The sequence below is a fragment of the Heloderma suspectum genome, chromosome 2 (genome assembly GCF_057233095.1).
Source record: "Heloderma suspectum isolate Gila_16-S chromosome 2, 16-S_ref, whole genome shotgun sequence".
Taxonomy (NCBI): Eukaryota; Metazoa; Chordata; class Lepidosauria; order Squamata; family Helodermatidae; genus Heloderma; species Heloderma suspectum.
The window spans coordinates 384533844-384556552 of NC_139459.1; the positions used below are offsets into that span (position 1 = coordinate 384533844).

General features: G+C 46.8%; 1 protein-coding gene across 1 annotated transcript in view; it reads left to right on the top strand.

Moving 5' to 3' along the window:
* LOC146356397 (vomeronasal type-2 receptor 26-like) overlaps positions 1-20772 on the top strand; it is an 81149-nt gene extending 60377 nt beyond the window's left edge. The window contains exons 4-5 of the mRNA XM_084830086.1: positions 18378-18504; positions 19871-20772. Coding sequence (XP_084686212.1) covers positions 18378-18504; positions 19871-20772 — 1029 coding nt within the window. The remainder of the gene's footprint in view (positions 1-18377; positions 18505-19870) is intronic.
* Positions 20773-22709: the final 1937 nt, after the last annotated feature.

The following is a 22709-nucleotide window of genomic DNA, read 5'->3' on the forward strand; positions in this document are numbered from 1 at the left end:
TAGAAGGCGTTGTAGGTCTTCATAGAACCGATCAACCTCAGCTTCTTCGGCCTCAGTGGTTGGGGCATAGACTTGAATTACTGTGATGTTGAATGGTTTGCCTTGGATTCGTACTGAGATCATTCTATCATTTTTAAGATTGTACCCCAGTACTGCTTTTCCCACCCTTTTGTTGACTATGAGTGCTACTCCATTTCTTCTAAGGGATTCTTGCCCACAATAGTAGATATGATGGTCACCTGAATTAAATTCTCCCATGCCTGTCCATTTTAGTTCGCTGATTCCCAAGATGTTGATGTTCAATCTTGCCATCTCATGTTTGACCACCTCCAACTTACCTTGATTCATTGATCTGACATTCCAGGTTCCTAAACAATATTGTTCTTTACAGCATTGGATTTTCTTTTCACCGCCAGACACATCCACAGCTGAGTGTCCTTTCGGGTTTGGCCCAGCCGCTTCACTCTTTCTGGCGCTACTTGGAAATACCCTCTGCTCTTCCCCAGTAGCATATTGGACACCTTCCGACCTGAGGGGCTCATCTTCCGGCGTCATCTCTTTTAGCCTTGTGATACGTTCCATGGGGTTTTCTTGGCAAGAATACTGGAGTGGGTTGCCATTTCCTTCTCCAGTGGACCACATTTTGTCAGAACCCTCTGCCATGACCTGTCCGTCTTGGGTGGCCCTGCACGGCATAGCTTATGGCTTCACTGAGTTACGCAAGCCCCTACGCCACAACAAGGCAGTGATCCATGAAGGGGTTTAGCCATGATAGGCTACGTAAATATTTACGTAGCCTATCACGGGCTACCGTAGGGACGCAAATGGTCTCCCCTATGCAAGATGCCAGTTGTGTCCGCACCAGCCTGGCAGTTGCTAGGCCCCGCTGCGGATCAGCCCAGCCAGCGGCTCCACAGACGGGCCACAAAGCGGAGCTGGCCGGGCAGGGTTCCAGGGTGGAGGAACGGATCGCCTCCCCCCCCCCAGCAGATGCCCCAACCTGAACCAGGCAAGGGATTCGTACATCCCTACTCTAGATGCATAATGTTCCCCATGTCTCTGAAATTACCTCTGTGTTGTTAGCAAGAGATCATTGGTAAACATTAAGAATCAAGGGATGGACCAGAACAAGGACATTACAGTGGCTTCCCTGGAGTCGACACCAAGAACACTGTATTTAAGGAAGTTTTGAAAAGATCAAAGATGTAACACCTGGAATGTTTCAAATAATATAGTTAGTTACCTTAAACCTATCTTTACATTTCATTATTCTCTACGAACTGTGTTTGTAACTAACCAGTTTGTTGAATATAATTTACTTCTTCCCTAACAAGATGATGCACGGTTCTGATGAGCTCACTGGAAGTACTAATAGGGGGAGAACCTTCAGTTGTATGGCGGCCACCATTTGTTGTTTGATCACTGGTAATCCTGACTGTATTTCTAGTGCATAAGGAATGGGGAAGATGTGGCCCTCCTGATGTTCTCAGACTGCAGCTCCCATCATTCCTCCCCATGGGCTAGGTCATTCGGCTGGAGGGCCACACTTTCCCAACCACTGGTATGCATCCGAAGAGATTTTCTTGAACTAGCCTTTTTCATGTGAGTTTTTTGAATACAGGCCAGGCCAGGCTCACCTTTCCCTCTTGCCAACCAGAAGATGGAGCTGCCTGTGTGACTTCTCACAAACATGTTTTTCTCCAGTTCTGCAGCTCACCTCGAGGCACTCAGAGAATCCATGAAGTTGCAGCTGTGAAGCTTCCCCTGATCATTATCAAAAACATAGTGATCTATTCTGAGCCTTGCCAAAGCTCAAGAGATGTTTTGCTTTCTGTTTTCCTTGGAGACCAATGATGTAAACATCAGAATGAAAGGCAGCTCCAGGAACCCTCCTGCACCGTGCCTGAAAAGCTTAGTGCATAAAATCTCTCCTGTGCTCCCGAGAGCCTGGGCTCAGATTTCAGACAGGCTGAGATGACCATGCCTGTGATGTAGTTTAGTACACCACTTCCCACCGCTGCCTTCGGCTCAGACTGGAATGTCGTTCAGCAGGAGGGAGGCAGAGCCAGGATGACACCGTTGCTGCTGCTGTTGTTGCTCCTGCTTCCTTATGCGGCTGGTCTACTGCAGAGGACAGACTGCCTGACAAATCTCAACAAAAAGCAAGAGTTAGGATCATATTATTACAGGCCAGGAGACTACCTCATCAGTGGAGTCCTGTCTTCACAGTATTTTATGTGCAACGAACCATACGTTTTCTCTGAGTCCCCTTTAACCAGGGTTGTCACGTAAGTGATGCGGATGATGTAATGCTTCCAAACCCGCACTACGGTTGTCCCCATTTACGGGAGACTGTCCATCTTTTCTGGTATCTCTGGTGATCCCGGATAAATCGCTCTCCTGACTTTTGCCATTCTGCACATTTTGAAGAAGAATCTGGAGCTTCATTGAAGTAAAGGCACCATTTAGTTCAGTATGCTCACATATGACTGGATCCATGGGGTTCCCTTGCATTGTTTCAGACAAAAGAACCAGCAGCCTCTTAGCTTTTAAATGTTGTGATAAGACAAAGGCTGGAGCTGGGGAGGTTCTTTCTTAGGAGTGGTCCAAATGCAAATGTTCGCACAGAGGTTCCCTCTCCAGAATAATTACACAGCCATAGTTCTAAGGCTGAGCACCTTTCTTCCTCATCCACTGCAGTCTTTGACTGTAAATCCTACTGCACTCTGTGGGATTTACTTCTGAAGAAACCGTGTGTGTGTGTGTGTGTGTGTGTGTGTGTGTGTAATGGGCGTTAGACCCATTCAAGATAAAACACAAGAGATAATATCAGGACACAGTGATACAGTTTCTTCAGTTTAGAGAATACAATCAGCTGAGTGTGCATACGCATGATGATTAGGAAATAATTAGCCACCTCTTTGTTGAGGTATCTGACTTTTTCCAGGGCAGTGAATGACCAATCTTTCCTCAGAATGCCCTGGGAAGTTAGTCAGCAGAGGATACAGACGATGACCTCTCAAATCAGAACAAAAATTAAAATAAAAGAGTCCTTGGGTCAGAATTTCAGGGACTCCTACCTTACACAGACAGGATCTGCTTTGGAATGGAGTTTCCCAAACCTCCCCTGAAATGCTGCTGCTGGTCAAAGATTGAGTCTTGCATGAAAGAATGCTTGATGGCCCTGTTTATTCTGGAGAGACATCAAAGAAGAGGGTGAAGTGCCAGAACTAGGCAGCATCACATTCACATGCGATCACTGGGGGAACAGGTTCCGCTGGGCAGGAGTGTAGTTCCTGTCACTCAGTATCATCAAGTCTCTGAATCAAGACTGCAGAAGCCTGTGGTTGCTCCTGCATTAGAAGAGATTCAAGCCAAAGACCAGTTGAGTTCATTTTGTGTTTTGTGCATAGATTCCCTATAATGGAGAAAAGGCTTCTGGGATGGTAATGAACCAAAGTCCTTGGTTATCTTTTTGGTGATCTGTTCTTTTAGGTTATTAGAAATAGGAGAATTAAGAATCTGTATAATGTGTCTCCAACTTCTGTCCATCTATATCCGTGTATATCAAATATATGGCGGCAGATCATCGGCACCAAGCTTTTGTTGTTGTTCAGTCGTTCAGTCGTGTCCGACTCTTCGTGACCCCATGGACCATAGCACGCCAGGCCTTCCTGTCCTGCGCTCTCTCACGGAAGCGTGCTCAAGTTCATATTCATTGCATCCGTGATGCTATCTAGCCATCTCATCCTCTGCCGTCCCCTTCTCCTTTTGCCTTCAGTCTTTCCCAGCATCAGGGTCTTTTCCAGAGAGTTTTCTCTTCGCATTAGGTGGCCAAAATATTTGAGCTTCAGCTTCAGTATCTGTCCTTCCAATGAGCACTCAGGGTTGATTTCCTTTAGGATGGACTGATTTGACCTCCTTGCAGTCCAGGGGACTCGTAAGAGTCTTCTCCAGCACCACAGTTTGAAAGCATCAATTCTTCGGTGCTCAGCCTTCCTTATAGTCTAGCTCTCACAGCCATACATTACTACTGGGAAAACCATAGCTTTGATTAGACGGACCTTTGTCGGAAAGGTGATGTCTCTGCTTCTTACTATGCTGTCTAGGTTTGCCATAGCTTTCCTCCCAAGGAACAAGCGTCTTTTAATTTCATGGCTACAGTCACCGTCTGCGGTGATCTTGGAGCCCAAGAAAGTAAAATCTGTCACTGCTTCCATTTCTTCCCCTTCTATATGCCAGGAAGTGATGGGGCCAGATGCCATGATCTTAGTTTTTTTAATGTTGAGTTTCAAACCAGCTTTTGCACTCTCCTCTTTCACCCTCAACAAGAGGCTCTTGAGATCCTCTTCACTTTCTGCCATTAGGGTGGTATCGTCTGCATATCGGAGGTTGTTGATAATTCTCCCGGCAATCTTAATTCCGACCTCTGATTCATCCAACCCGGCATTTCTCATGATGTACTCTGCATATAAGTTAAATAAGCAGGGTGACAATATGCAGCCTTGTCGTACTCCTTTCCCAATTTGGAACCAATCGGTTGTTCCATGTCTGGTTCTTACTGTTGCTTCTTGACCCTCGTACAGGTTTCTCAGGAGACAGGTAAGGTGGTCTGGTACTCCCATCACTTTAAGAATTTGCCACAGTTTGTTGTGATCCACACAATCAAAGGCTTTAGCGTAGTCAATGAAGCAGAAATAGACATTTTTCTGGAATTCTCTTGCTTTCTCCATGATGCAGCGAATGTTGTCGATTTGATCTCTAGTTCCTCTGCCTCTTCGAAACCCAGCTTGTACTTCCGGTAGTTCTCGGTTCGCATACTGCTGAAGCCTAGCTTGTAGGATTTTGAGCATCACCTTGCTGGCATGTGAAATGAGCGCAATTGTGCGGTAGTTTGAACACTCTTTGGCGTTGCCCTTCTTTGGAATTGGAATGTAAACTGAACTTTTCCAGTCTTGTGGCCACTGTTGAGTGTTCCAGATTTCAACCCATGAAACTGAAGTGGGAAAAAACAACAGACAAAATCTGTCAATCTGCTGGAGCTCTCCTATCAAAATTTAACATCCTAGAAAAAACTAAGTTCTGACCAGTTCTATTTCAAAATTGCCACAGGCCATCATCAGATACATGTCTCCTACACTATGAAGATTCAGACTGGTCAGTTGAGGCATTTTCTCCATATAAGTAATAGAATCTACTCCCCGCCCAACCTCTGGTTATAAGAGAATAGGGTTCACCCAATTTTCTCCTCCACAACTGGAATGCCACAGGAGAAAAGGCCCTGGTCTTTTGATCCACCAACCTTGCTTCCTTTGGTGGGGGCTTCTGCAGTCAGATGGCTAAAGCTGATCTCAGGGTCTGGGCAAGTGTATATGGGAATAGATGATCCTTCAAGTAGGGGGGGATGCTGGGGGGGCAGATTGAGCATTCGGGGGCACCAGGCTGAGCTGAGGGTCTGTGCTTTTTTGAATATACTCTCTGCAGTGAGCTAAGATGGCAAAAGCAACTGTCTGTAACCCTCTTTTCAAGGTTCTACAGGTTGTGTGAGTACTAACTGGAAAAATGGCATTCCTTCTAGAAGCGTTGAAGAGTGCTCCATTTTCAGTTTCCACTTTGATGTTATTTCCAGTGAGTAAAATGAGTGGAACACAGGTTTTCTTTGAGGCAACGTTACCGAGCACTTAACGCAAATACTGTAAACATTATAAGCACTATGTAGCTATATTTCTATTTATACCCACTGAAACAGCAAGGATAAGAGGGTACAGTTAATCTATGACTCCCCCTCCCCATATTATTCACTTTTAAGTCTCTGTGGTTGATACTCATTAACAAAAGCTTGCAAAGCTAAAAGAGAATTGATTTAAAGATAATTTGGGGGAAAGGAGAGAATGAAGTTGAACTCAAACCAGAAGTAAAATCCCTTGAAATTTTTAGAACTATAAAGGCAGGAAGAAGCAGACCTGCAGACCCGTGCATGCGCATGCCCCCCCCCACACACGCGCACACTGAAGATCTGAAATTAGCATTTCTTCAAACCATTTGTTGTTGTTCAGTCGTTAAATCATGTCTGGCTCTTCATGACCCCAAGGACCATAGCACGCCAGGCCTTCCTGTCCTCCGCTCTCTCCCGGAGTGTGCTCAAGTCCATATTCATTGCATCGGCGATGCTATCTAGCCAACTCATCCTCTGCCGTCCCCTTCTCCTTTTGCCTTTAGTCTTTCCCAGCATCAGGGTCTTTTCCAGGGAGTTTTCTCTTTGCATTAGGTGGCCAAAATATTTCAGCTTCAGCTTCAATATCTGTCCTAATGAGCAGCCAGGGTTGATTTCCTTTAGGATGGACTGATTTGACCTCCTTGCAGTCCAGGGCACTCGTAAGAGTCTTCTCCAGCACCACAGTTCGAAAGCATCAATTCTTCAGCGCTCAGCCTTCCTGATAGTCCAGCTCTCACAGCCATATGTTGCTACTGGGAAAACCATAGCTTTGATTATACGAACCTTGGTCGGCAAGGTGATGTCTCTGCTTCTTACTATGGTGTCTAGATTTGCCATAGCTTTCCTCCCAAGGAGCAAACATCTTTTAATTTCATGGCTACAGTCACGGCCTGCAGTGATCTTGGAGCCCAAGAAAATAAAATCTGTCACTGCTTCCATTTCTTCCCCTTCTATATGCCAGGAAGTGATGTGGCCCAATGCCATGGTCTTCATTTTTTCTTGTTGAGTTTCGAACCAGCTTTTGCACTCTCCTCTTTCACCCTCAACAAGAGGATCTTTAGTTCCTCTTCGCTTTCTGCCATTAGGGTGGTATCCTCTGTGTATCTGAGGTTGTTTATAATTCTCCCGGCAATCTTAATTCCAAGCTGTGATTCATCCAAGGTGGTCTGGTACTCCCATCTCTTTAAGAATTTGCCACAGTTTGTTGTGATCCACACAATCAAAGGCTTTAGCATAGTAAATGAAGCAGAAATAGATGTTTCTCTGGAATTCTCTTGCTTTCTCCATGATCCAGTGAATGTTGGCGATTTGATCTCTAGTTCCTTTGCCTCTTTGAAACCCAGCTTGTATTTCCAGTAGTTCTCAGTTCCCATAGAGCTGAAGCCTAGCTTGTAGGATTTTGAGCATCACCTTGCTAGCATGTGAATGAGCGCAATTGTACGGTAGTTTGAACACTCTTTGGCGTTGCCCTTCTTTGGAATTGGAATGTAAACTGAACTTTTCCAGTCTTGTGGCCACTGTTGAGTGTTCCAAATGTGTTGGCATATTGAGTGCAGCACTTTAACAGCATCATCTTTTAGGATTTTAAATAGCTCAGCTGGAATGCTGTCATCTCCCCAAGCTTTCTTGTTAGTAATGCTTCCAAAGGCCCACTTGACTTCACTCTCGAGGATGTCCGGCTCACGTTTAGTGACCGCACTAGAATGGCTATCAGGGACAATCAGATCTTTCCTGTATAGTTCTTCTGTGTATTCTTTCCACCTCTTCTTAATCTCATCTGCTTCTGTTAGGTCACTGCCTTCTTTGTCCTTTATCATGCCCGTCTTTCCACAAAATGTTCCTTTGAGATCTCCGATGTTCTTGAAAAGATCTCTAGTCTTTCCCATTCTGTTGTTTTCCTTGATGTCTTTGCATTGTTCATTTAAGAAGGCCTTCTTGTCTCTCCTTGCTATTCTCTGGAACTCTGCATTCAGTTGGATATATCTTCCCCTTTCTCCCTTGCTTCTCACTTCCCTTCTTTCCTCAGCTACTTGTAAAGCCTCAGGATCAGACAGCCACTTGGCTTTCTTGCATTTCTTTTTCTTTGGGATGGAGTGAGTTGCTGCCTAATGAACAATGTTACGGACCTCCGTCCATAGTTCCTCGGACTTGAATTATTGTGATGTTCAATGGTTAGCCTTGGATTCATACTGAGATCATTCTATCGTTTTTGAGATTGTACCCCAGTATTGCTTTTCCCACCCATTTATTGGCTATGGGTGCTATTCCATTTCTTCTAAGGAATTCTTGCCCACAGTATAATGGTCACCTGAATTAAATTTGCCCATGCTTGCCAGTGAAAGCGGCATCCCTCTAGGGGTCAGCAATGACTTGGTGCTTGCACAGGAGGAACCTTTCCTTTTTTCCTTGTCCATTTTAGTTCACTGATTCCCAAGATCTCAATGTTCAGTCTTGCCATCTCATGTTTGACCACCTCCAGCTTACACTTATTCATTGATTTTACATTCCAGGTTCCTAAACAATATTGTTCCTTACAGCATCAGACTTTCTTTTCACTACCAGACACATCCACATCTGAGTGTCCTTTCGCCTTTGGCCCAGCCGCTTCACTCTTTCTGGCACTACTTGGAAATTCCCTCTGCTCTTCCCCAGTACTTTTAAATACCCCAGCCTACTTTACTATCATTGGATTGGTCAGTACATAGCCACTAAATTTTTCTCCAGACATTTTTTTCCAGGAGATATCCCTGGTAAATTGGGGAACTTTTTTTTTTTTTTAATGGCTGTGGCCATTTTGATTTCCCTCTGAAACACTAGAAAACATGGCATGATGCAGAAAAAAAAATGAAAAAAAAGGCCTGCAATGGCGGCAGGTGACTTGCATACACGTTGAAAAGGGTGTTATTCTCCCCCCCCCCCAGTATTCTACCATCCCCAACACATGAAGAATAGGAAATCATCAATGTTTCAGACATAAAACAAAATGCCCCCCCCCAAACTCTGATCCAAACAAGGTCTCTGATACATACTCTTAAAGTTTCTTTGGACAGAGAGAGGGGTTTGTTTATTTGTTTGCTTGCTTTTTCTCTTTATACTGCTGTTTCTCTCCCAATAGTTCACCAATAGACCTGGAAATTTCATGGCATGTAAACGCAACACTTCTTCTGGCACCTGTAAAGTTCAATAATATTGGTGAAACCATTCTGAATGATACCCCAACCCTATTAGGATTCTACATGACAGAATGATTGTTTTTAGTGATAAGCCTTAACAAAGGAGACGTGTGTGTGTGTGTGTGTGTGTGTGTGAGAGAGAGAGAGAGAGAGAGGGAGAGAGAGAATCTATCTCAATATAGATAGACAGACAACAGCTGGATACTTGATCCTTGAAATCTTCCAACAATTAGGGATGTACAAAAGTCACTTACCTGAACCCGAAAGCTGATTCGCGGTGGGGGGGAGGCACTCCGTACCTCCCCCCGAAATTCTGGCCGGGGGGGGCGCCCCGTCCCTCCAGCCATGAATCCTGTCCTGCCAGGACGCAAATGGTGGCGGCCGTAGCCACCACCGTTTGCATCCCTCCAGTCAGCCGTGATAGGCTACGTAAATGTTTACGTAGCCTATCACGGCTGAGTGAAAAAAAAAAACACCGTGTGTAAGCAAATTCCTTATTTTGGCACGTGGAGTCTACGTAAACATTTACGTAGACTACGGCGAAAATAAGGGGAGCGCTATTTGCGTACACGTGGGTTTTTTTTTTTTCCCCACTCAGCCGTAATAGGCTACGTAAATCTTTACATAGCCTATCACTTTTTTTTTTTTAATCTTTACGTAGCCTATCATGTTTTTTTTTAAAAAAAAATCTTGGAAATGGTGGTGGCGGCAGCCGGTCGGAAGACCAGCCGCCGCAGCCACTGCCGCCGAACTGCCGCCAAACCGCCACCGGAGTCGCCGCCGCCAGGGACATTCGCACAAGGTAAGTCCCATCCCGAGGGGGCGGGGGGGCAGACCGTTTCTCCACCAATTTCGGGGGGCCGAATGTGCTGGCACTCAGCCACCCTGAGATTCGTGTAGAAATTCTCTGACATCCCTACCAACAACCCCTCTCAAGGAATGTGGTACAAATATCTCCACCTTTCCTTTAAGCAGGTAAATTGATTCTCGATTACCTTGCAACACAGGTATGTTTGCTGCCCCCTATTAACGTCCAAAGCATTATGTGATGATTGGCTCTTCTGAGATTGAAATTGCATGAAAAAGAATAGAGGGATATGAAGGAAGGAAAGGTTTGTTTACATTCAATGGAGAACGACAGCACGAGATATTGCATTTATTTATTTATTTATTTATTTATTTTTGCAGTTTGCAAACTACAAGGCACTGGCACATCCTGTCCTTCATGTTTGCCATTCAGGAGATCAACCAGAACCCCAGGCTCTTACCCAACATCACCCTGGGCTACAACATCTACAAGTCCTACTTCGAAGGCAGAGCCACCTCCTACGGCATGCTGCAACTCCTTGCTGGGGGCGAAAGCATCCTTCCACATTACAGCTGCGGGAGGAAGAATCACCTGCTGGCCATCCTTGAAGGGGGTGAATCGGACCTCTCCCTCCACATTTCCTCCATGTCAAGCATCTACAAAATCCCACAGGTGTGAATGGGGAGCGGACAGAAGGCCAGTTGCATAGATAGAGGAGCTGAGCACTGCTTGGTCTCAGCGCTCACTCTTCAGTCCCTATGCATCCTGGGCATAATGGTTCTCTAGAGAGTGTGTTGGAGGTGAGTCGTGGCAGTGGTGGAGCTCTGGGATGGGAGGCCAGGCATCCCTGGGAGCAGGGATGGCAGGAGACCACGGAAGCTGTACTGAACAGCTTTATAGGTGATCCCCAGCCCGGTTCCTGCCCCTTCCCGACGTGTCACATAGACGCATGAAAAGGTCCATCTACAGCAAAGTGCACCACAGAGGGAATCCCCTACTATATACTGGTTCTGCCCTGCATTCTATAGGAGGTTGCCTCTGACTTCAGTAGGGGTCTGAGTGCCCATCTACCTCTGTAGGATTGCACCTTGAATCATGTCTTAAAAGGCTCTTCTATGCAGATGTTTCAGGAACAGTAGTGGCTGACCGGAACGAGAACCCTCCCTCCCCAGCAGATTTTGCAGCCCCCACATGACTACTGCCATGATTCTGCCCCAGAATGTATGCTGTCCCCCATCTGTCTGTTGAAGGCACAGCCCTGGAGGGCATTTATTTATTTCTGTATTTATTTCTGTATTTATATATTTACATTTATATTTCACTCCACATCTAGACAGATTCCGGAGTGGTGAACACTAAAAGATGCAAGATAAGAGAAAACAATAAAACTCCATGTTAAAAAGTTCATGCCTGCCTGACCTGCAGAGGCAGGGAGTTCCAGACAAAGGGGGCCACCACACTGAAGGCTCTTCTCTGGGTGGACTCCAATTGGGCCATTAGTCCATGAGTAACCATCAGGACCATGCCTCCCAATGAGCTCAGTCATCAGGCAGGTTGGGAATGGAGATGGCGCTCTTTCAGGTATCCTGGTCCCAAGTTTTTTAGCTCTTTGTACACTAGTAACCCCCCCCCCTTAAATCTGACCTGGTTTCAAATAGGCAACTTGTGCAGTTCCCTCAGCAAAGGGGTAGCATGCTGAAGAGGGTCAGCTCCCGGCAACTGCTGAGCTCCTGAATTCTGAACTATTGCCAGCTTTCGGAGCAGCCTTGAGGGCAGCCCCACATAGAGTGCATGGCAGTAATCCAGTCTTCAGGTTATTAGCACCTGTACCATGGTGAACAAGCTACCCCATCCAGGAGAGGCAGTAGCTGGTGAACCAGCTGAAGTTGGCAAAAGACACTCCAAGCTGCAAAGGCCACATGGGCCTGCAGGGACGATGGGTGTAGGACTCCCCCCAGATTACAAACATGATCTTTCAAGGGGAGTGCAGCCCCACCCAGAAGCGGCAATGAGCCTATCTCCTGGACTGGGGAACCACTCACCCACAGGGCTTCCGTCCTGTTCCAAATCCCCTCATTACTGCTCCCAGACTTCATACAGATGTTGAGCAATATTGGGGACAAGATGGTGCCCTGTGGAAGACTGTAGCTCAATTGCCGAGGGGTCACAGAATGGACATTACATTACTCCCTCAAATCAACCCCATAGGTAGGACTGAAACCACTGTAACACACTCCTTCCGATGCCCTTCCCACAGAGTCGATCCAGCAGGAAACCATGGTCCATGGTATCCAAAGCCGATGGGAGATGGGGCAGAATTAGCAGGGTGGCATTCCCCCTGTCCCTCTCTTGATATAGACCATCCAGGCTGATTCGGTCCTGTAACCACGTCAACACCCAAAGTGGGTTGCTTTTGTCCTCATGTGGCCCCTTCATGGCTTTAATTCTTGAAGAAGGCTCCTGTGTGCTCCCCAAGCAGAGTCTAGAACATAGTTGGGGGTGGGGCTAAATCTATCCTCTTCTGTTCCCTTATGCAAGGCAGTGAGCAGGTCTAACCTCCTTTGACTGGTTCCTGAAGTGGATCATTCTACAACATTTTGAATGTGTGAAAAGGACCACAGTGTTCCTCTTGGGCTGCACCACAAATGAAGCTTGAGATGTTTTTCACTTCCCCTCCACATATACCACTTCATAGTGACAGGCATTGATTTAGATACTACACATTCATTCATTCATTCATTCATTCACTCTTTAAGGAACCCAATGCAGGGTCGGGATGTAGCCTATCATGGCAAAAGGGAGGGACGCAAATAGTGGCCGCTACGCCATTTGCGTCTCTGCCTTTTGCCGTGATAGTCACAGTGGAGTTGTTGCGTAGTATAGCTGTCCAGGGACGATTCCAGGGGGAGGGACGGAGTGCCTCCCCCCCACACCGTGGATGCACTGGATTGGAAAGGTAAGTACTTTTTGTACATCCTTAGTATATAATCCTCCTTCCATGTTAGCCAAAAATATTTGACCTTCATCCAGAAAACAAACTGATACTAAATTACCATCGCTTACTTTACTTTGCTCCCTAGATCAGTTACGGCATTGCTACTCCTGTTTCTAATGACAAAAGTCAGTTCCCTTTTGTCTACCGCATGGCCCCGAAGGAAGAAACCCAGTACCCGGGGATCGTCCAGCTGCTTCTGTTTTTCCGATGGACGTGGGTCGGTCTTTTTGCTCCAGACACTGAGAATGGGGAGCGGTTCCTGAGTGCCTTCACACCCCTGATGATCAGCAGTGGGATTTGTGTCGCTTTCTCCAAAAGGCTACCACGAAATATCATGCATCAAATATTCCAGATCGACCTTTCTTTCTTGGGGAAAGAAGTGAAGGTAGTTGTTTACTATGCCGACTCCCACTATGGGTGTTCTGCGTTCATGTTTATGCAAAGAACACTCGAAAAGAAACCAACTGGGGCAAAACTCTGGATCACACCAGCTTTTCAGGACATCGACTTCAACTTGTCTCTTGCACCTTCTTACTTCCATTTCCTCCATGGTTCTTTGTCCTTCAGAATGAAGACTAAAATAATGACAAAATATGACTACTATGACCCAGTCTCATCTTCTCTGGAACGGTTTTGGGATGAAACCTTTCAGTGTTTCAGTTCAATGCACGTTTTGTCCATGAAAATTTGGACAGGTTGCAGAGAGAAAAAGAAACAGGTGACACTGCCCCAGGAGGAGATCGAGAGAGCCCTGTCTCAGGACAGCTATGTTACTTATAGCAGCATCCATGCTGTGGCCCATGCCTTACATGCTGCATATTCATCCCGACCCAAGCGGATGTTGATGGTGGGTGAAGGAGAAAGGAAAGAACGTCAAGGGCTACAGCCCTGGGAGGTATTCCCTTTTCCTTTGACAACACCTCCATTAAGACTTATGATGAAAATAACCAAACATGGGTTAGAGCACATAATTGTTCCTCCTGTGTGGCAGTGCAGGCAGCAACTAGACCCTGTTTTCTGCCACTGTTACATCCTCAAGTGGTTTCCCTCCTCCAAAAATCCCTTACAAATGAATACCCAGACCCATCGAGAACTAGTTGTTGTTTTGTGAAGCACCGTAAGGATATAGTCTCTTAACTTTGCAGTGAACGTGATGCTTTTGCTGTAGAAGATCCAGTGGGATCCATTTGTGTTATCCCACTCATTGATGCAAATACAAGGAGTTTGCAGCAATGTGACTGATTACATGTCCTCTTAAGAAAAGCAACCTGTGGAGGATGGGGTATGACCAGGTGGGTGCAGCCTGTGGTAAATAGGGATGTCACAAGCACCCACCTTCATCTGGGAGGCCAGCAGACCCTCCCACCCAGCCCCATTGACCCCACTTGCCAAGCCATGTGGCGGTGACAGAGCTGGCCGCTGAGCAGCAGGGAACAGCCCCAAGTTCTCACCACACGCACCCCATCTACTCTCACTAATCCTCATTGCAAGGAGGAGATGGCAAGTGTGGCTGGGGCATATACAAGAGTGAGTCTTCGTCTTGCCCTGTTGGCTGTCAAGGAACCCCTTAACAGCTGGCATGGTCTGGACTGGATGAGTCCTCAGCACCGCAGCCTCTCTAGCTATCTCCTCCTTGCGAAGAGACGATGGCTTGCGTGCTGGGCCCATGTGTGCTGAGGACTCCAGTAGTTAACCCCTGTGGAGGCGGGAGTGGGGCAGCTCGCTTGGCTGACCTTGCAAGGCAAGCTGGGAGGCTGGGGGGGGGGGCTCTTGAAGCTCTCCCATGCCTTGAACAGAGGGGAGTCCATCCATCCCTAGTGGTTAATGCATCCTGATGTAAGGGGTAATGCTTGCTGCTCCTAATGGAGCAGTAGTGTGACCATTTGTTTTGAAACACTGTCTGGACTCGATGGTTTTGGTTAAGTCTGTGCACATCTTTGGACTGAATCCCTAATAACAAAGCAAAGTGGGCTGCTTTGGAAGTGCCTCGCTGTGATCTGAAGTGGATCGGAACAGCACTGAGGGAAGAACAAATTCCCCTCTGCTCAGCACTGGTTAGGCCTCATCTGGAGTACTGCGTCCAGTTCTGGACATCACACTTTAAGAAGGATGCAGACAAACTGGAGAGGGTTCAGGGGAGGGCAGGAAAGATCATCAGGGGACTGGAAACAAAGCCCTCATAGGAGAGGCTGAAAGTAAGGGGCATGTTTAGCCTTGAGAAGAGAAGACTGAGGGGAGATATGATAGCACTCTTCAAGTAACTGAAAGGTTGTCACAGAGAAGAAGGCCAGGATCTCTTCTTGATCATCCCAGAATGCAGGACACGGAAGCATGGGCTCAAGTTACAGGAAGCCAGATTCCGGCTGAACATCAGGAAAAGGTCCTGACAGTTAGAGCAATATGACAATGGAGCCAATGACCTAGGGACGTGGTAGGCTCTCCCACACTGGAGGCATTTAAGACAAGGCTGGACTAGGGATGTAAGAAAGGTATTTACCTTTCGCGAATTATGTTTATGGTTTGGGGGGAGGCGTTCCGTCCCTCCCCCTGGAATCCTCGCCGGGGGGGGAGGCGCGTCGTTCCTCCCCACCAGGAATCCTGGCTGGCCAGCTGTGCTCCACAGCGATTCTGCGGAGCCACCGGCCAGCTCCGCCAGCAGCCAGATATAGCTGCCGCCGTTTGCGTCCCTGTAGTCAGCCGTGATAGGCTACGTAAATGTTTATGTAGCCTATCATGGCTGACTTAAAACAACAACAACAACATGCATACGCAAATTTGCGTTCCTTATTTTGGCATGTCTTAGTCTACGTAAACATTTACGTAGACTAAGACGGCGAAAATAAGGGTAACGCAAATAGCGTAGATGCTACGCTATTTGTGTTCCCCTAATTTTCGCTGTCTTAGTCTACGTAAATGTTTACTTAGACTAAGACTTGGCAAAATAAGGAACGCAAATGGCGGGGGCCATGGCCGCCGCCATTTGCGTACGCGCGTTTTTTTGGTTTTTTAAAAAAAGTCAGCCGTGATAGACTACGTAAACATTTACGTAGCCTATCACGGGTTTTTTTTTAAACCTAGCTGTGATAGGCTACGTAAATCTTTACATAGTTTATCACTTTTTTTTTTTTTTTACTGGAAATGGCGGCAGCGGCAGCCGGTCGGAAGACTGACCGCCGCCGCCTCGCCACCGGAGCTGCTGCCGGAGCCACTGCTGCCAGGAAGATCCACCCAAGGTAAGTCTCATCCTGGGGGGGCAGGGGGGGCAGGCTGTTCCACCACCGATTTCGGGGGGCCAAATGTGCTGGCATTCAGCCTCCCCGAGATCCGTGGCGGAACTTTCATACATCCCTAGGCTGGATAGCCACCTGTCAGGGATTCTTTGAATTGGATTCTTGCATTGAGCAGGGGGTTGGACTCAATGGTCTTATTGGCCCCTTCCAATGCTATTATTCTATGATTCCACCATCAACCCTTGTATCCTTCTGGGCCTTCTACACTGGTGTTGGAGGCTCGGAACTCCAGTTCCTCTGATACCTGCAAGAGTGCTTTCAGAAATTAAGATTTGGTGATCATTCTTTGATCTCTTGAGCTGTGGCATGCCATGGGGGAATAGGAACTTTCCCCCCAATGTTATTTTCATTTTGGTAACCATCCTCTCTCCATTGTTATCTGGCTATCTTCTTGATGTGTGTCGTGAGCATCCCATCTTCTGTGGCATGAAAGGGTTCCTGGCAGTCGCTCCTGGTGGCCTCTCCACGGTCCAAAATAGGCTCTTGGCCATAGAGAAAACCTATGGCAGTTAGAGCAATGCCCACAGTGGATGCACCCCACCCAACAGACTCTATGGTCATGGCCTGGAAGCCCTCTAGAGCCTGTTGAATCCCTGGGGAGCCCACGAGATGACTCGGTTAGTCATCTCGGGCCCCTTAACACTTCTGAAGAGGGGAGGTTAGTCGGGGTGGCTTACTAACAATGGAGAATGTGGTTTCTCCCCCACATGACACACTAAGCCGCCAATGTTAGCAGAGATTCCTTAACCATTATGGCTTATCATCATGCCTGAACATGCTTTTTATCTTCATTATGAATAGGAATGTGCAGGTTTTGTTTCAAAATCTCTGGAGATGGTCGGGCATCTTGAATTCTGCCACCTGTTCATTGATGGGATGCACTTTGAATGAGAATGTTGGTCATGTGCAAAGGCGCACTTTGTACTAATGTGCGTTTGCACCTCCCCCCATGTAAAAAAAAAAAATGTTCTGCAACTTTTCTTCTGCGGCCAAATTACAGCTCAAACTGATGAGGCCTAAGATATTGACTACATTTTCATGATTTCTAAATACAGGGCGTTTTCTCTGTCATTCTAGCTTCACACTTCCTTACGAGAAATCCAGTTCTCGAATGCTTCCATGGGCGGACTCCATCTGGATAAGACTGGGGAACTGGCAGCTGACTTTGATATCGTGAATTGGGTGATGTTTCCCAATGAGTCTCGCGCTAGAGTGACTATTGGGAGTGTGGAGAGACAGGCATCTGCAGACATGAAACTCATCATTAAGCAGGAAGCCATTGCCTGGCCCGGCCATTTTAATGAGGTAGGGGAAAGGATTCGTGTCCTATTATTGGCTTGTGTCATCTGTGTTGTGTGTCCCACCCCCATCCTCATCTTCTAAACATGTAAAAATGCCCTCTTCCACATGACTCTTGCATATGTTGTCTTAGAGCTCTGATGAGGCCTCCTCCAAGTGGCCAGACCAGCTGAGATTTGGCTAGTGACAATTGGCAGGAAGGCCTTTTGTGGTGTGACAACATCCCTGGAGGTCTTGGTCTGCCATGACTCTCAAGCAGGAAGTCCTTTCTGTTTCAAGAGGCCTTTTTATTATTTGAATGGATTTTCATACTATGATCCTTTTGTGTTTAATTGTTGGATTTTATCTAGTGCTTTTATTAATTTAATTCGATGTATTCTGTGGTTGGGTACAGTGGAGGCTGGTGGCTCTGATTTCGGTGGGGCTGTGGATCCAATCTGGGTTTTAGTCAGAACCATCCAGAACTATAAAAGAGTTATCCAATGGTGCTGAACTTAATTTGGGGATATAAATCCATCATGTACCCTGCTCACTGTCTCTAAATCCACCAGGTACCCCCCCTTCTTAAAATGCCTGTCCATCTCCAGCTGTGCCACAAGGCCTCCGATCCTTCCTTTGCCTTCTGCCCTGCCACTGAACATCAAAACAGGGAAGAGGAGAGGGCCACTTCAGGGGTGGTGCCTATCCTCCCACGAAAAGCTCGTCTCCCTCCTGCATCTTTCACACTTATTGCATGCACATGTTTTGAAGCTTGTTCTTTTATTACTGTCATTTGTGATTTCTGATATTCTGGAATTGCCTTTTAGTTCATTTCATTGTCTTACCTTTCCCCTCCAGTTTTTATATTTGCTTGCGTACATGTATAGTATAGGTGGCATATACATTTTGAAACAAAGTGATCAAAAATTTCCGTGCCATGTTGTGATGCATAAATCCTTCTTCCCTAAAACAAGGACCTGGGTTCGTGTCTCTATTTCACTTAGGATCACAAGCGCTAGAAACCCTGTTGGGTCCTGTCTAAATTGTAGGACTCATTTCCATAGGCACAAATCTTCATAGCACTCTTTTCCTTGATGCTCCTTCTCTTTGTTGCTAGACAGTGCCTCAGTCCAGATGCACTGAGAGCTGTCGCCCTGGATACACCAAGGAGGTCCAGGAAGGAGAGCCACCATGCTGCTATGCTTGCACTCCATGCCCGGAAGGAACCATCTCCAGTCAGGAAGGTAGGCAAGATCAGAAGAATGGGAGTTCCCTTGCATACTATTTGAATGTCCTGAATAGTCTCCACAGCCCTTTTTTAAATCTCTCTTCTTTTCTTTTAAACCCCTTGAGCAAAACATCCCATGAATAGGTAAGAGAAGAAGGCTTCATGAACGACTGTTGCTCCGAGTGTAAAGCATCATGGGAATTCGTTGTGGTCAAGGGCCATTCACTACTCCTCAGCCTAAAAGACCTCATGATGCCGTTCTAGTACATAGCGTGATTTTAATTAAGGCTTGTTCCATTTGACTGAATGCTATTTGTTGTTGTTGTTGTTATTAGTTGCTCTTCTTCTACAAAGTTTTATTCCTCTGGTCCGTACATCATCGTGATCATTGTTCTGATTTGCGGCTCAAAAGCATTTTAATTAATACATTAAATATTCATACATCTTAGGAACAGATGCTAAAGATTTTTTGAACTCTGACCCCTGCTTGGCTTCAGTTTATTTTTAATCTCCACCATTAATCCCATGAAGTGAGTGGAAAGAAAAGACCATGGGAGTGAATCTCTAGGGTGCAAAGCAGGGGGGATGTTTAGTGCACACTGTTCCTGGTATAAACCATGCCCCCCAAAAAAACAACCACTCTGATTTTTCCATGATTGGGACAGGGCAGCATGTACAGACATTGTGGGCCTTTCTCCATTATATGCAGAGAATTGTCTGCACCGTGCTGCGATCCTGTGGCATGCAAGCAGGGGGTCCCTGGCAGAAAAGGGGATTTGAATATGGTGCAACCCCCACTTTCTGCTGATCAGAGAACTCCCCTGCCTAATGTTGATTCAGTCTTCTGTTTTTTTTTTAAACCTAGTTAGTAAAACATGATTGAAAAATAAGAAAGCTTTATGGAAGTTTCCTACTCCAGATTTCAACCTTAACCAGGAGTCCCTTGAGCACCACCCTGTGGTAGAAAGGTGGGTCATAAGTTGAGTAAATAAATAAATCACAAGCCACTCAGCTACCAGGTAGCTTAACATGCCTTACAGGATTATTATGAAGATAAAAACAGGATAACCTCACACACACTCCTTTCCATATTTAAAACATGTAGGAAGCTGTGCGTATTCCAAGTCAGCCCATCAATACATCTAGCCCACTCTTTTCTGTTCTTCTGTGACTGACAACCACTCTCTAATGCCTGGAAGAGACAGCTTTCCTAACCCTGCTACTACTAAGATCCTCGCTTGGTGATGAGGCCATAGACTGGTCTGGTCACAAAACAGGTCCTCTATGAGGGAATGTTTCTCTCTCCCCCTGCCCAACTGCACATTTTTTTCTGGAGGTACAGTGGATGTGAATCCTGCTGAACTTACTCTCCGTCTTCTCAGATGCAGACCATTGCACCAAGTGTCCGGAAGATCAGCATCCAAACAAGGACCGAGATCAATGTGTCCCCAAGGAGATAACCTTCCTCACCTATGAAGAACCTTTGGGGATTGTCCTGACTTCCTTTGCTCTATTCTTGTCGTTATCCATGGGCTTCATATTAGGAATCTTCATGAAATACCAAGAAACTCCAATAATCAAGGCCAACAACCGAGAGCTCTCCTACAGTCTCCTCATCTTCATCATGCTTTCCTTCCTGTCCTCCTTCCTGTTCATTGGCCAGCCAAGGAAAGTGACTTGCCTTCTCCGACAAACAGCCTTCAGCATCATCTTCTCACTTGCCATTTCTTCGGTGTTGGCCAAAACCATCACAGTGGTCTTGGCTTTCCTGGCCACAAAACCAGGGAACAGAGTGAAGAGATGGCTGGGGAAGAGTCTGGCAAACTCCATTGTAAGTTCTTGTTCTTGTGTCCAAGTTGTCATCTGTGCCATCTGGCTGGGGAGCTCTGCCCCATTCCCTGACTCTGACATGCACTCCCAGCCTGGACAGATCATCCTGCAATGCAACGAAGGATCTGTTGTCTTCTTTTATTCTGCCCTTGGCTATATGGGCTTCTTGGCTACCATCTGCTTCACAGTGGCTTTCCTGGCCAGGAAACTGCCTGGGGCCTTCAATGAAGCCAAACTGATCACCTTCAGCATGCTGGTCTTCTGTAGTGTTTGGCTGTCCTTTGTGCCCTCCTACCTGAGCACCAAGGGGAAATACATGGTGGCCGTGCAGGTCTTCTCGATCTTGGCCTCCAGTGCTGGGTTGTTGGGCTGCATCTTTCTTCCCAAGTGCTACATTATTCTACTGAGGCCTGATCTGAATACAAAGGAGCATATCATGTTCAAAACAAACTAGGGCATCTGATCCATAGAAGCAGAGTTGTGGAAGAATATTTGGCATATGTTTGGAGGAGATACTATTATTGGTGAGATCATAGTTAACAGAGCCTTTTGATGTGCTTATAGCTTCAGTTGAACAGTTCCTGTGTTTCTGTTACAGTAGACAGGCAAGGCTGAGCCTTGGGGCTCTCACTCTGCCAGTGACCGCCATCTGCATCTGAGGTAGTGGTGAGACTGGAACTATACCAGACCTATATTGTCTAACTAATACATCTGTTCAAGGCATGTCCCTTAACAGCTGCAGTGTACCAGCATATTCCAGCTTGAGTGCACATGGATAGCCCTGAACATAACACATTAAATGGATTTTTGGTTGTCCATTAATGGGATTAGCGTATTGCATTTGATTTGCTTCCTTCAAATTTTTCACGCACTTTTTGTCATTAAGACTTACTTCAAGAGAATGCAGGATTTTTATTTGGTTCTTCCATTTCCTTTCTTGTCATTGTCATCTATGGTCATCACACATTTACTGCACAGAAATGTTTTTGATTGGAGGGAATTGTTTATCTCAAAGAAGATATGGCAGCTGTGATTTCAGTGGAGCTGTGAACCCATTCTGGGTTTCAGACAGAACCAGCCAGAACTTGAAAGGAGGAATCCAATGTCTTGTACCAGCATGGAATCACTGCCCCACCAGAACTGGAGCCACCAGCCTCCCCTGGGAGCTGTTGCCTGTCTCCACAGACAATTTTGATACAAGTTAGCTCAACAATGTGATCCAGTGGATCACATCTGGAGAGGCATCAGAGGCTGCACCGGGTGATCCTGAGCCTGAGCCTGCTTCTGCCCCCGCCACAGGTACTTAAGGCGGGGCTGCCAGAGGCAGTGACTCGGTGTCGCACCAAGTGCGACGCTAAGTGCGCACTTAGCGTTGCACTTGGAGTCATGTAGGACCTGAAGATCTACCCACCTGCCTCTCCAGAGACACCAGAAGCCACAACACCAGCAGCAAATAGCAGCAGCAGCAGCAGAGGGCAGCAGCTTTAAATACCAGGGGAAGGGGCAAACGTGGACTATCTGCTCCTTCTTAGCTGCTGTTCTCTTTTATCTCTTTTATATACTTTTAAACTGTTGTATATTTTATATCCTAATATTTTAATATGTGCCTGGGAGGACTATTGGACAACTCAGGGGGTGGGGGAGGTGCCACCATAACTGTGGTCACGGGCAGGGGGAGGTATGGCGTTGGGGGATTAACAGGCCAGCTGAGGAGAAGAGGGGCTAGACACCTTACAGCTGTCCCCTCTTCTGGTTCTTTCCCCAACCTGATGGTTCCTGGCAGCCTTACCAGTCCGCCCTCGGGTCTGGTGGTGCTGCTGCTGAATGCCAGGTCGGCCCAAAATAAGACCTCCCTCATCCATGATTTGATTGTGGATGAGGGGGCTGACCTGGCATGTATTACTGAGACCTGGGTGGGGGAACTGGGAGGGGTCACTCTCTCCCAGCTGTGCCCTGCTGGGTACTCAATGCAGCACCAACACCGACTTGAGGGTCCGGGAGGGGGGGTTGCCGTGGTCTATAGGAATTCAATCTCCCTCTCCAGGCTTCCTGCTCATTCGAGTGCAGATCTTGAGTATCTGTACCTTGTGTTGGGTACCCGGGACAGATTAGGGATTCTGTTGGTGTACTGCCCACCCCGCTGCCCATCGGACTCCCTGCCTGAGCTGACGGAGGTGGTCTCGGACTTGGTGTTGAGGACCCCCAGGATGATGGTCCTGGGGGATCTCAACTTCCATGCCGAGGCTGCTGTATCCGGGGCAGCTCAGGACTTCATGGCCGCCATGACAACCATGGGGCTGTCCCAACATGTCATCGGCCCAACGCATATAAAAGGACACACGCTTGATCTGGTTTTCTCGACTGGGCAGGAGGATGGTGATCTGAAAGTAG